At 34.8% G+C, this 14,900-nt stretch overlaps 1 protein-coding gene and 1 long non-coding RNA gene across 2 annotated transcripts in view; both read right to left on the reverse strand.

Moving 5' to 3' along the window:
• LOC139959834 (tyrosine-protein kinase Fer-like) overlaps window positions 1–14,900 on the reverse strand; it is a 16,729-nt gene continuing 1,829 nt past the window's right edge. The window contains 2 exon segments of the mRNA XM_071957713.1: window positions 1–1,219; window positions 1,760–1,882. Coding sequence (XP_071813814.1) covers window positions 1,209–1,219; window positions 1,760–1,882 — 134 coding nt within the window. The 3' untranslated portion in view covers window positions 1–1,208.
• LOC139959868 (uncharacterized) lies at window positions 2,543–14,894 on the reverse strand. Its single transcript, XR_011790247.1, has 2 exons — window positions 10,585–14,894; window positions 2,543–10,277 (listed from the first exon to the last, which is right to left on the reverse strand). It is a non-coding gene; the product is annotated as an uncharacterized lncRNA (long non-coding RNA).

A 14,900-nucleotide genomic window follows, 5' to 3' on the forward strand; every position in this document is an offset into this window, starting at 1 on the left:
ATTCATGTTATTGATCCACTAACCAAGCTCTGCCTGTATGAATTTCAATATGTTGAACAATCAATACCTTGTTTTGTGCACATTGGGACAATCATTATTAACTTTTGCATATGAACCTCATTTTCATCTTTCTTTCTTCAATTTTTTCAATAGTTTCAAATCGATAATCCAGCTTTTTGCCTGCAAACGGTCCAATAGTGTTATACAAACTTTTCTTGCAAAGCAAATACTGCAAAAGGAAATACCAAAGAAGCAGCTTGTGTCTCCAACATGGCTAAAAACTCATTGGGTATATTTCCCTTGATGTTATTGATCAAACTTTTTTGTTGCCAATTAATTTATAAGAAGTATTTGAAATTTTCTGATACAGAAAAAAAAAAGAGTTGGAACACAAAGATATATGTTGTTTCACTGATCATATTTACTTTGCCATCAACTATATCAGAGTAACTGTGGTAAATATGCTAATGGCCGTCACAATGTGACAACGAACAACATCTCACCTTTAAATAAAAGACCTGGTGTCATCCCACGACAAAATAGTTAACGAGACTTACCATTAATGTATATCAGTTGGAATTTAGGTACACTTACTTAGGTACACTTACTTAATCAAAAACTGTTTCAGACTGTATAAATGACAATTAACTCTACAGGGTGACAAATATATTGTAAATACATCATTTCTTAACAAGACTGCAAGCCCACGATGATTGGATGAGTACTGTCATGAACAAACTAAACATAGGTAGATGCCATGCTATGTATATTCCATTTTGAAACGGTTATCGGTTCCAATCGTTCCAAGAATCCAGTGTTTGATGGGGGAACCATGCAACCATACAATCCATTCTCTTCTTCACCAGAAAACACCGGATAACGTGAAACATTCTCGATCACGTAATTTGGGATTCACTTAATCGACGGCCATATTTCTGGGATGTTTCCTAAGCAAACATTGGCAATAGATTTGTAAAGATGGTGGCTTTTCACCTCTGTACCCTTGAGTTGTATCAGACTGAGTCTCACACTATTGGGCGTTGAAATAATTGAATTTTTTTAAAAAGAGATTGCATTCTATTTAAATATTTTATGTATCTTCTTCATCGCTGTCTTGATTTCTGAAAAGTTTTTTCTGTCCTCTGGTTCTTTCCTCCAGCAGGCCTGGATCCATTCCCAGACGGCACCTGGACATTCGGGAGGCTGGTTCATCCGATAGCTTGAAATTGAGGAGAAGATAGGCTTATAACCATGACAACGACAAACAAGCACAGGCATCTAACAGTCGCTATGGTAGTGGTCAATAACGAGACATTTTAGGCATATTTCCAAGAATGTCAGACTTTTTTCTACATCATTTGTATCATTAATATTATATGTAAATAGCAGTAGTTAGTGCTAACGTAAATTAAGGTGGCATTTTTCTTGAGGACGAAAAGAAGGAAGCAGTTACAGCTTTACACAAATTAATCCCCCCTCCACTCCCCCAAAGAATAATTCATTAACTGTCTGGTACAGCTTTGGAAACCCTCTATTATACCTACTGAGGCTTTCTTGTGTAACTATAGTAACCAACTGAGGACCACCTGGTGTAACTTTTGTTATCTATTATATATCATCTTTTAATTGTAATTTGAATTGCATACAGTGAGTACTATTATTTTCCAGTTCATCTGGCCAATATTCTTATTTTCCTTAAAGGGGGAGGGTAAGGTTAAAGTGACTTCATATTCCTCTCTCATTGTTTTTCAGTACTTACTGCCCTCTATTTTCTCTCTGGCCTCGTTGTTATTCATGCCGGGGTACGGAGTGCTACCTCTGGAGAATATCTCCCAGAGGAGTACTCCATAATTCCAGACGTCAGAGAGCGACGTGTATCTTCCTGAAAGAGGATAGAGAGAGGACAAGCAGAACGGGTTGATTCGTGAGGAGATAGATGATGCAAGTCTCACGTTGAATGGAAGAGTCTAAAAAACATATTTATATATATATATATTTTATTATATATGCAATCAATTTAATATGTATCTGAACAAGATTTGAATGCTAGTACCTGTCTGTTGATGTTTCATGCTACGATGTAAGCTAGGGGCAAATTTTTTACGGATTTTGACTGGTTGTCCATCTGACAACCCGGCCTAATAGTTTATATGTCGAGAAAATTATAAAAATATCAAAATAAGAATCACTAATATATTCACTTTAGGAGAGATTGATTAGACCATTGATTAGATTAGATTCATTAAAACTGATTGGTTGGAATTAAACAGGACTATATCTGAGCCTTATGATGTTTTGATTTATATATTTGATTATTGATTCCTAGAGCTACAGTATGATGTGTCAACTGTTTTTAACAAGTAATTCTTATTTTTCAAATTGGGGGGGGGATGTGGGGTGGGGAAATACATTATCAATGAATTTGGACAAAAAAAAGCTAAGATGCCAATCAGGATGCTCATTATGGATTCCAAGGGCTCAGGTAAACTCTTCAATGAAGTGGCAGGGTTTGGGATTGAAAGAGTTTCACATAATAAAACGATTTTCAAAATGTTTCCTTGTGTTTTATTTCAAATTGTGAATGTTCTGATTTTGGCCAAAAATGAGAAATAAAATCTTAATGCTTTGGCCAGACAAAATCATTAAATTTTGAAAGAAAAAAAAAATGTTCTCAAATGCCAGTCAGGATGCTCATTATGGATTCCAAGAGCTCGGGTATACTCTTCAATGAAGGTAAGTGTCGGTCTATGGAACACTAATAAAATGATTTTCAAATGTGTCTTTGTACTTTCTTTAAATTGAGAACGAATAATCTCATTATAGCTTAATAAGAAGGACACCCTCTATACAGTGTAGAAAAAACTAAAAAAAATGGCCAAAAAAAGAAGAGAATTGATAAGGCTATAAGCCATACAAAATCCCAAAAATTTTGACCAAAAAAAAAAAGTTCTCAAATGCCAGTCAGGATGCTCATTATGGATTCCCAGAGCCCAGATATGCTTCTCTCTGGAGTTAAAAGTGGTAGCCTATGGAATTTTTAGCCTATTAAAATGATTCTCAAAATGTTTCATTATAAATTCCCTCAAATTGAGAATGAATAATATCACTGTTGCTTTGGAAGGACACCCACTATCTAATGCATATGTGTAGGAAGAACTAAAATAAGGTCATGATTTTGGCCAAAAAAAAATAAACTCCTTAGGCTATATAGCCATACAAATTCATTAAATTTGGACCAAAAAAAAAAGGTTCTCAAATGCCAGTCAGGATGCTCATTATAGATACCAAGGGCCCAGATATGCTTCTCTCTGAAGTTAAAAGTGGTAGCCTATGGAATTTTTAGCCTATTAAAATGATTCTCAAAATGTTTCATTATAAATTCCCTCAAATTGAGAATGAATAATATCACTGTTGCTTTATAAGAAGGACACCCTCTATCTAATGCATATGCATGAAAGAACTATAAAGGTCATGATTTTGGCCCCCCAAAATAACTCAAGGCTATAGCCATACAAAATCATTAAATTTTGGAAACAAAAAAAAGTTCTCAAATGCCAGTCGGGATGCTCATTATTGATTCCCAGAGCCCAGATATGCTTCTCTCTGAAGTTAAAAGTGGTAGTTTGTGGAATCTTTAGCCTATTAAAATGATTCTCAAAATGTTTCATTATAAATTCTCTCAAATTGAGAATGAATAATATCATTGTTGCTTAATAAGAAGGACACCCTCCATCCAATGCATGTGTGGAAAGAACTAAAAGGGTCATGATTTTTACCCCCCCCCTCCCCAAAGTAAGGCTTTGGCCATACAAACTCAATAAATTCAGACAAAAAAAAGTTCTCAATGCCAGTCAGGATGCTCATTATGGATACCCAGAGCCCAGATATGCTTCTCTCTGAAGTTAAAAGTGGTAGCATATGGAATTTTTAGCATATTAAAATGATTCTCAAAATGTTTCATTATAAATTCTCTCAAATTGAGAATGAATAATATCATTGTTGCTTAATCAGAAGGACACCCTCCATCCAATGCATATGTGTGGAAAGAACTAAAAGGGTCGTGATTTTCACCCCCCTCCCCAAAGTAAGGCTTTGGCCATACAAACTCAATAAATTCAGACAAAAAAAAGTTCTCAATGCCAGTCAGGATGCCAAGAGCCCAGATATGCTTCTCTCTGAAGTTAAAAGTGGTAGCATATGAAATTTTTAGCATATTAAAATGATTCTCAAAATGTTTCATAATAAATTCTCTCAAATTGAGAATAATATCATTGTTGCTTAATAAGAACGACACCCTGTATCTAATGCACATGTGTGGAAAGAATTAAATAGGTCATGATGTGGGCCATATGGCTGCAACTTTACAAATTTAGTGAATTTGGAGAACGAAAGTTCTCAATTGACAGTCAGGATGCTCCCTATGTTTTCATACAGAGCTCAGAAATATGCTTTACTATGCAGTTTCTATGTTTTTTAGAATTTCTTTCAAGGTGGGAATGGTTCTTCTCATTCCATCTATTTTTGTAAAATTAAATGAAATTAGAAAATCAGAAATTTGCTTTTCTATCCAGATAAAAGTGGTAGTCTATGGAATTTTAAGCCACGTGATATCATAACAATTTTCAAAGTGTTTTAGAATAACCTTCTTTTAACCTGGGAATGAATAATACATTATTACATAATTCAAAAAGACACCCTCCATCCTATGCATATACTTAAAAGGTCATGATTATGGTAAAATATAGAGTTATTTTTAAAGGGTTAAAAATTCCCAATAAACCACTTTAAACTGATCCTAGACAAGCATATCTGGTAACTCATAATGAGCATTCTATCTGACATTTGAAAGGGGTTTTTTTTCCGACTGAATTTAGGGTTCTATTTATTATTGTTTAGCATTGGGTGTTTATTACTGTTTTAGGCTTTTACAATAATTGTCTTACTGTACTATTGTTTCTCATACTTATTTATATTTATAAACATAGACTATGATTTAATCTTTTGTGCATTTTGTTAAGTTTTTAAAATTATTTTACTATTTACATACTTCTGAAGTTGTTTTGGACTATGCGTTCAGGTTGTATTTTTTTATTATCGTTTAGTACAAGTGTTTTTTATATTGTTGGGCTTTTCATTTTATGCCTTATTGGTTCTATATATTTAATATTTAGGTTTTTGTTACTATTTGTTTTTAGGTTTTACATTTGCAAAGCGCTTTGAGCACTGTTGCTGATTATGCGCTTAAAATATTACTTATTATTATTAATATTATTGAGTGATGATTTTTTTGTCTTAGCTTTTTAATTCTTTCCAAAACTATGGTTAGGATGGAAGTTGTCCTACTGCATTAAGTTCAAATAATATGCTACATTCTCAATTTGAAAGGAAGTGAAATGAAACATTCTGATAATTATTTTAATATTTATAGGTTTAAACAGTCCATAGACTTCAACTATTAGTTTCAGTATAAAGCATATTTCTGAGCTCTGGGAATTTATAATGAGCATCCTGACTGGCATTTGAGTACCTTTGTTGATTTTTGCATGGCTGAAACCTAATGATTTTTTTGTGGCAAATCATGTCTTCCTGTTTTTTTCCACAAGCAACAATGATATAATAAATTCCTAATTTGAAAGAAGTTATAACAAAACATTTTAAAAATCATTTTAATATTTAGCGGCTCTAAGTTCCATAGACTAACTATTTAACTTGGAATCCATAATGAACATCCTGACTGGCATTTGAGAACTTTCTATTTTTTTTGGTCCATATTTAACAGTTTTGTAGGCTGAAACCTTATAATTTTGTTTTATTTTTGGCCCAAAAAATGACCTTTTAAGTTGAGGGTATCCTTCTGAATTAAGCAACAATTATATCAATTCCTAATTTGAAAGAAGTTATAATAAAACATTTTAAAAAATCATTTTAATATTTAGAGGCTTTTGGTTCCATAGACTAACACTTTAACATCAGAACTTTCTATTTTTGTTTGTCCAACTTTAACAGTTTTGTTACTCTAAAACCATAAAATTATTTTAATATTATAAGAGGCCTAGCTCTGAGAATCCATAATGAGCATCCTGACTGACATTTGAGAAATTGTTATTTGGTCCAAATTAAATAAGTTTGTAAAATTAAATTTAAGTTAAATTTAAATTAACTAAGTTATGATTTTCTTTAGCTAAACCATGACCTTTATAAGTATTTCCACAATGATGCATAGGATGGTGTGTGTCTTTCTGAATTAAGCAACAATCATATAATACAATCCAAATTTGAAAGAAATTATTATGACAAATTTTGAAAATCATTTTATGCACATTTCTGAGCTTTGAGATGCCATTATGAGTATCCTTACTTCTGTCCAAATTGAATGATTTTTGATAATATTGGAAAACAATCATGACCTTTTAAGGCCTTTCCAAAATTACGCATAGGGTGGAGGGTGTCCTTCAGCAAAAATCAATGGCATTTGAAAACTTCTGCCAAATTGAAAGTTTTGTAGGGCCATATATAGCCTATGACTTTTTTTTTTAATTCTTTAGCAAAAATCATGACTGTTTTAATTCTTTCCAAAATTATGCATAGAATGTCTTTTATTCTCAATTATCAGGTCTGGATGCTCTTTATGGATTCCTAGAGCCCTGGTTTGCATTTGTTTAGTGGTAGTCCCTAATTATCAAATTGATTTCATATAACACAAAATCATTCAATTTAGATTCTCAGCATCAAGAATTTTATGCTTTTCTCTGAAGCTAAAAGTGGCATGTTAAGAGGGTTAAAACTCCATTTTTTGCTGTGGCTAAAATTCTGACCTTTTTTTAATTCTTACTAATATTATACCTAGATTGGAAGTTGTCATTCTGATTTAAGTTATTATTACTTCTGAATTATTACTTCTGACTTATTACGTCTGAGTACTTATTACTTCTGAGTTATTATTACTTCTGAATTAAGTAATATAATCAGTTCCCACATTGATAAAAGTTATAGCCATTTTTTGTAAAATCACTTTAATTTTTAGAGGGTAAAACTTCTAAAGACTACCACCTTAAACTCCATTTTTTTTTCTGTGGCTACAATCGTGACCTATTTTTAATTCTTTCTAATATTATACCTAGATTGAAAGTTGTCATTCTGAATTAAGTTAGATGAATATGATCTGTTCCTACCTTGAAAGAGGTTATAGACATTTTTGGGGGAAAATCACTTAAATGTTAAGAAGGTTAACTTTCAGAGAAAAGAACATTTCTGGGCTCTGGGAATCTATTTAAGAACTTTCATATTTTGTCCAAACTATAATGATATTGTACATGCTTATAAATACCTTATTTTGTTTGCCTTATGATGATTTTTAATTATTTGCCAAAATAATGACCTGTTTCTAAAATGATTTGATCCCAATTATTTATTATGTAACGGGCAATAGCCCTGTGATTCAATTTGTTTTTGGCCACACTCATTTTATCTTTTCATTTTAACTCAATACATGTTTCTGCATTTGAAAACTTTCGTTTTAGTCCAAATTTAATGATTTTGTAAGGCTAAAACCTTATGATTTTTTTCATTTTTGGCCAAAGTCATGACCATTTAAGTTTTTTTCCACAATTAAACATAAAATGGAGGGTTTCCTTCTGTGTTAGGCAACAATGGATACAATCAATTCCAAATTTGAAAGAAGTTATGAGAAAATATGTTAAAAATCATTATAAATATTTAGAGGCTTTAAGTTCCATAGACTAACACTTTTTACTTCAGAGAAAAGCATATTTCTGGTCTCTGGGAATCCATAATGAGCATCCTGACTGGCATATGAGAATCTTTTTATACTTGTCCCAATTTAATGTTTTGTAATGCTAAAACTTAATGATTTTTGTTTTACTTTTTACCAAAATCATGACCTTTTAAGTTGTTCCACAAATATATGCATATGATTTAGGGTGTCCTCCTAAATTCAGCAACAATGATGTAATTCATTCCCAATGTAATAGAAGTTATGAAAAACATTTTGAAAATCATTTTAATAAGCATAAAAATCCATACATTACCACTTTTAACCTTCAGAGAAAAGTATGTTTCCAAGCTCGGAGAATCAGTAATGAGCATCCTGGCTGGCATTTGAGAACATTTTGTTTGTTCAAGTTAATTGATTTAGTAAGACTATTCATATCGCCTTACGAATTTTTAAATTTTCCACCAAAACAAAATATCATGACCATTTTCATTCTTTCCACAATGATGCGTAAGAGACAAAGGCTGTCCCTCCTAAAGTAAGCAACAATGATATAATACATTCCCAATGTGAAAGAAGTAATTATGAAACATTTTGAAAATCATTTTAATAAGCAAAAAAATCCATACACTACCACTTTTAACTTCAGAGAATAACATATTTTTGAGCTCTGGGAATCCATAATGAGCATCCTTACTGGCATTTGAGAACTTTTTTTTTTTGTCCAAAATTTAACAGTTTTGTAAGGCCTTGTAAGCCTTACAAGTTTTTTTTTTGGCCGCCAAAATCATGACCTTTAAGTTTTTCCACAATAATGCATAGGATGGCGGTGTCCTTCTGTATAAAGCAACAATGATATAATACATTCCCAGTAATTATGAAACATTTTGAAAATCATTTAATAAGCGTAAAAATCCATACACTACCACTTTTAACTTCAGAGAAAAGTATGTTTCCAAGCTCTGGTTCCGTCATGGGCATCCTGAGTGGCATTGGAGAACTCGTTGAGTTTTTGGCCCCAATTTAGATATCATGAACAGTTTAATTCTTTCCACGGTGATGCATTAGATGGAAGGTGTCCTTCTGAAGGAAGCAATATGATATAAAACATTCCCAATGTGAAAGGAATTTTTAGAAACATTTTGAAAATCATTTTAATAAGCATAAAAATCCATACACTACCACTTTAACTTCAGAGAATAGCATATTTTTGAGCTCTTAGAATCCATAATGAGCATCCTGACTGGCATTTGAGAACTTTTTTTTTTGTCCAAAATTTAACAGTTTTGTAAGGCCTTGTAAACCTTACAAGTTTTTTTTTTTTTTTGGCGGCCAAAATCATGACCTTTGAGTTTTTTCCACAATAATGCATAGGATGGAGGGTGTCCTTCTGTATAAAGCAACAATGATATTATACATTCCCAATGTGAAAGAAGTTATAATGAAACATTTTGAAAATCATTTCAATAAGCATAAAAATCCATAGACTAAACACATTTTAACTTCAAAAAGAAGCATATTTCTGAGCTCTGGGAATCCATAATGAGCATCCTGACTGGTATTTGAGAACTTTCTTTTTTTGTCCAAAATTTAACAGTTTTGTAAGGCTAACACCTAACAAGTTTTTTTGTGGCCAAAATCATGACCTTTTTAGTTCTTTCCACACATATGCATTAGATAGAGGGTGTCCTTCTGAATTAAGCAACAATAATATCATACATTCCCAATGTGAAAGAAGTTATAATGAAACATTTTAAAAATCATTTCAATAAGCATAATAATCCATAGAATAACACATTTTAACTTCAGAGAGAAGCATATTTCTGAGCTCTGGGAATCTATAGTGAGCATCCTGACTGGCATTTGAGAACTTTCTATTTTTGTTTGTCCAAATTTAACAAGTTTGTAGTGCTAAAACCTTACAATTTTTTTGCCAAAAATCATGACCTTTTTAAGTTTACCTACAATTATACATTAGATAGGTGTCCTTCTGCATTAAGCAACAATGATATCACCAATTCCATATTTGAAAGAAGTTATAATAAAACATTTTGAAAATCATTTCAATAAGCATAAAAATACATAGACTAACACATTTTAACTTCAGAGAGAAGGATATTTCTGAGCTATGGGAATCTATAATGAGCATTCTGACTGGCATTTGAGAACCTTTTTTTATCCAAATTTTAACAATTTTGTAGGGCTAAAGCCTTATAATTTTGTTTAATTTTTTGCCAAAAATCATGACCTTTTTAAGTTTTACCACAATTATACATAAAATAGAGGGTGTCCTTCTAAATTAAGCAACAATGATATAATCAATTCCTAATTTAAAAGAAGTTATAACAAAACATTTTAAAAATCATGCTTTAAGTTCCAAAGACTAACACATTTCAGAAGAAAAGCATATTTCTGAGCTCTAGGAATCCATAATGAGCATCCTGACTGGCATTTGAGAACTTTCTATATCTGTTTGTTCAAATTTAACAATTTTGTAAGGCTAAAACCTTATAATTTTGTTTTAATTTTTGCCAAAACTATTGACCTTTTAGGTTTTCCACAATTATGCATCATATAGAGGGTGTCCTTCTAAATTAGGCATCTATGATATAATCAATTCCAAATTTGAAAGAGATACAATAAAACATTTTAAAATCATTTAAATGTTTAGAGGCTTTAAGTTCCATAGACTAACACATTTCAGAAGAAAAGCATACTTCTGAGCTCTAGGAATCCATAAATGAGCATCCTGACTGGCTATCGAGAACTTTCTATTTTTGTTTGTCCAAATTAACAATTTTGTAGGGCTAAAACCTTATAATTTTGTTTTAATTTATGCCAAAACTATTGACCTTTTAGGTTATTCCCACAATTATGCATTAGATAGAGGGATGTCCTTCTAAATAAGGCATCAATGATATAATCAATTCCAAATTTGAAAGAGATATAATAAAACATTTTGAAAATCATTTTAATATTTAGGGACTTACATTCAATAGACTAACACTTTTAATGTCAGAATAAAACATATTTCTGAGTTCTGGGAATCCGTTATAAGCATCCTGACTGGCATTTTGAGAACTTTTCGTTCTTGATATTGTAAGAATTTGAATTTTAAAATGATAATTTTCTTTTGAGGTCATCTATTTTTTTAATTTTTGACCAAATTCATGAACTTTTTAATTGTTTCCGTAATTATGTGTGGGATGGAGGGTGTCCTTTTGATTTAAGCAATAATGATAGTTTACCATTTCAAAGATATTATAACAAACATTTTGAAAATCATTTGAGTATTCAGAGGTTTAAATTCTCAATATTTTAGCACCCTGACTTAATATTTGAGTCCTTTTTTAAAACCTTCCTTAAAAATATTGTAAGTCTTTAGTCATTATGATTTTTTTTTTCTAGAATCACAAAATTTTAAAATTTTTCCCAAAGTGATGCATAGGTCACCATGTTGATTATAAAAATGCAAAGAGTTCAATTAAATTCAGTGTTATTTAAAGCTATATTATAATTTGAGGCTTAATATTTCATAGGACCCCACTTTTAGCTCGAGAATAAACCAGACCCTAGTTTGGGGGGAATTTCTAGTTTCTAAACTGTTTAATTTTTGCTAAATTTTAAGGTTTGCATAACCTGTGATAATTTTTCAATTTTCAGCAACAAAGCACAAATTCCTCTTGCTTAATAAAAAACGTGCCATCATGATGACGTTATGACGTTAAAATGCCCCTAATGGTAATTATTATGACCAAAAAAAATAAATAAATCATCAAAAAAAAATAAAAAAATAAAAAAATATTCCACTTTAAGCGCTTTACAGAAGATATGTTACCCCTGGTCAATGATAACCTGTCCCAGAGACAATCCCTCCAGGCGGCTGCAGTTATATACTGCGCCCAATGACAAGTTACCTCACAGGTACCCATTTAACCCCTGGGTGGAGGGAGGCAATTGAGATAAAGCATCTTGCCCAAGGACACAACGTAATGGACTAGGCAGGAGTCGAACCAGCAATCCTTGGATCACAAGTCCGATGCCTTAGCCAATCGTCCACAACACTCTCTAAGGTTTTGAACACGCAGGTTTTGAAACAGACCCACAGAATATTTCACTTTTATATAGCGCTTATACCAGCAATAGGTCTCAAAGCGCTTTACAGAAGATATGTAATCCCTGGTCAAAGATAACCTGTCCCAGAGACAATCCCTCTAGGCGGCTGCAGTTATATACTGCGCCCAATGACAAGTTACCTCACAGGTACCCATTTAACCTCTGGGTGGAGAGAGGCAATTGAGATAAAGCATCTTGCCCAAGGACACAACGTAATGGACTAGGCAGGAGTCGAACCAGCAATCCTTGGATCACAAGTCCGATGCCTTAGCCAATCGTCCACAACACTCTCTAAGGTTTTGAACACGCAGGTTTTGAAACAGACCCACAGAATATTTCACTTTTATATAGCGCTTATACCAGCAATAGGTCTCAAAGCGCTTTACAGAAGATATGTAATCCCTGGTCAATGATAACCTGTCCCAGAGACAATCCCTCTAGGCAGCTGCAGTTATATACTGCGCCCAATGACAAGTTACCTCACAGGTACCCATTTAACCCCTGGGTGGAGAGAGGCAATTGAGATAAAGCATCTTGCCCAAGGACACAACGTAATGGACTAGGCAGGAGTCGAACCAGCAATCCTTGGATCACAAGTCCGATGCCTTAGCCAATCGTCCACAACACTCTCTAAGGTTTTGAACACGCAGGTTTTGAAACAGACCCACAGAATATTTCACTTTTATATAGCGCATATACCAGCAATAGGTCTCAAAGCGCTTTACATAAGATATGTTATCCCTGGTCAATGATAACCTGTCCCAGAGACAATCCCTCCAGGCGGCTGCAGTTATATACTGCGCCCAATGACAAGTTACCTCACAGGTACCCATTTAACCCCTGGGTGGAGGGAGGCAATTGAGATAAAGCACCTTGCCCAAGGACACAACGTAATGGACTAGGCAGGAGTCGAACCAGCAATCCTTGGATCACAAGTCCGACGCCTTAACCAATCGTCCACAACACTCTCTAAGGTTTTGAACACGCAGGTTTTGAAACAGACCCCGGAATATTTTACTTTTATATAGCGCTTATACCAGCAATAGGTCTCAAAGCTCTTTACAGAAGATATGTTATCCCTGGTCAATGATAACCTGTCCCAGAGACAATCCCTCCAGGCGGCTGCAGTTATATACTGCGCCCAATGACAAGTTACCTCACAGGTACCCATTTAACCCCTGGGTGGAGAGAGGCAATTGAGATAAAGCATCTTGCCCAAGGACACAACGTAATGGACTAGGCAGGAGTCGAACCAGCAATCCTTGGATCACAAGTCCGATGCCTTAGCCAATCGTCCACAACACTCTCTAAGGTTTTGAACACGCAGGTTTTGAAACAGACCCACAGAATATTTCACTTTTATATAGCGCATATACCAGCAATAGGTCTCAAAGCGCTTTACATAAGATATGTTATCCCTGGTCAATGATAACCTGTCCCAGAGACAATCCCTCCAGGCGGCTGCAGTTATATACTGCGCCCAATGACAAGTTACCTCACAGGTACCCATTTAACCCCTGGGTGGAGGGAGGCAATTGAGATAAAGCATCTTGCCCAAGGACACAACGTAATGGACTAGGCAGGAGTCGAACCAGCAATCCTTGGATCACAAGTCCGATGCCTTAGCCAATCGTCCACAACACTCTCTAAGGTTTTGAACACGCAGGTTTTGAAACAGACCCACAGAATATTTCACTTTTATATAGCGCATATACCAGCAATAGGTCTCAAAGCGCTTTACATAAGATATGTTATCCCTGGTCAATGATAACCTGTCCCAGAGACAATCCCTCCAGGCGGCTGCAGTTATATACTGCGCCCAATGACAAGTTACCTCACAGGTACCCATTTAACCCCTGGGTGGAGGGAGGCAATTGAGATAAAGCACCTTGCCCAAGGACACAACGTAATGGACTAGGCAGGAGTCGAACCAGCAATCCTTGGATCACAAGTCCGACGCCTTAACCAATCGTCCACAACACTCTCTAAGGTTTTGAACACGCAGGTTTTGAAACAGACCCCGGAATATTTCACTTTTATATAGCGCTTATACCAGCAATAGGTCTCAAAGCTCTTTACAGAAGATATGTTATCCCTGGTCAATGATAACCTGTCCCAGAGACAATCCCTCCAGGCGGCTGCAGTTATATACTGCGCCCAATGACAAGTTACCTCACAGGTACCCATTTAACCTCTGGGTGGAGAGAGGCAATTGAGATAAAGCATCTTGCCCAAGGACACAACGTAATGGACTAGGCAGGAGTCGAACCAGCAATCCTTGGATCACAAGTCCGATGCCTTAGCCAATCGTCCACAACACTCTCTAAGGTTTTGAACACGCAGGTTTTGAAACAGACCCACAGAATATTTCACTTTTATATAGCGCTTATACCAGCAATATGTCTCAAAGCGCTTTACAGAAGATATGTAATCCCTGGTCAATGATAACCTGTCCCAGAGACAATCCCTCCAGGCGGCTGCAGTTATATACTGCGCCCAATGACAAGTTACCTCACAGGTACCCATTTAACCTCTGGGTGGAGAGAGGCAATTGAGATAAAGCATCTTGCCCAAGGACACAACGTAATGGACTAGGCAGGAGTCGAACCAGCAATCCTTGGATCACAAGTCCGACGCCTTAACCAATCGTCCACAACACTCTCTAAGGTTTTGAACACGCAGGTTTTGAAACAGACCCACAGTAACTGCTTTTACCACTTCTTTGCCATACTCAGGCGCGTAGCCAGGAATTTGCCAAGGGAGGGGCGAACCTGTAGGCAAACTATCAGAGCCAAATATGGCTCTGCAAACTATCTTAGCGTAGCGCCATCACGAGTTGGCACGAAGCGTACAAGAAAACTTTGGCTGAAAATGCCTCCCAGATCGCTGGCACTTCTCAGGCCTTGTAAGTTGCATTTAAGCATTTTCTATTTTGAAATTACTAGGGATATCATAAAAATATACAAAAAAATATGCTCAAGGGGGGGGGGCGGTCGCCCCCTTGGCCCCCCCCTTGGCTACGCGCCTGGACATACTTATACACAACCTTTAC

The sequence above is a fragment of the Apostichopus japonicus genome, chromosome 19 (genome assembly GCF_037975245.1).
Source record: "Apostichopus japonicus isolate 1M-3 chromosome 19, ASM3797524v1, whole genome shotgun sequence".
Classification (NCBI taxonomy): Eukaryota; Metazoa; Echinodermata; class Holothuroidea; order Aspidochirotida; family Stichopodidae; genus Apostichopus; species Apostichopus japonicus.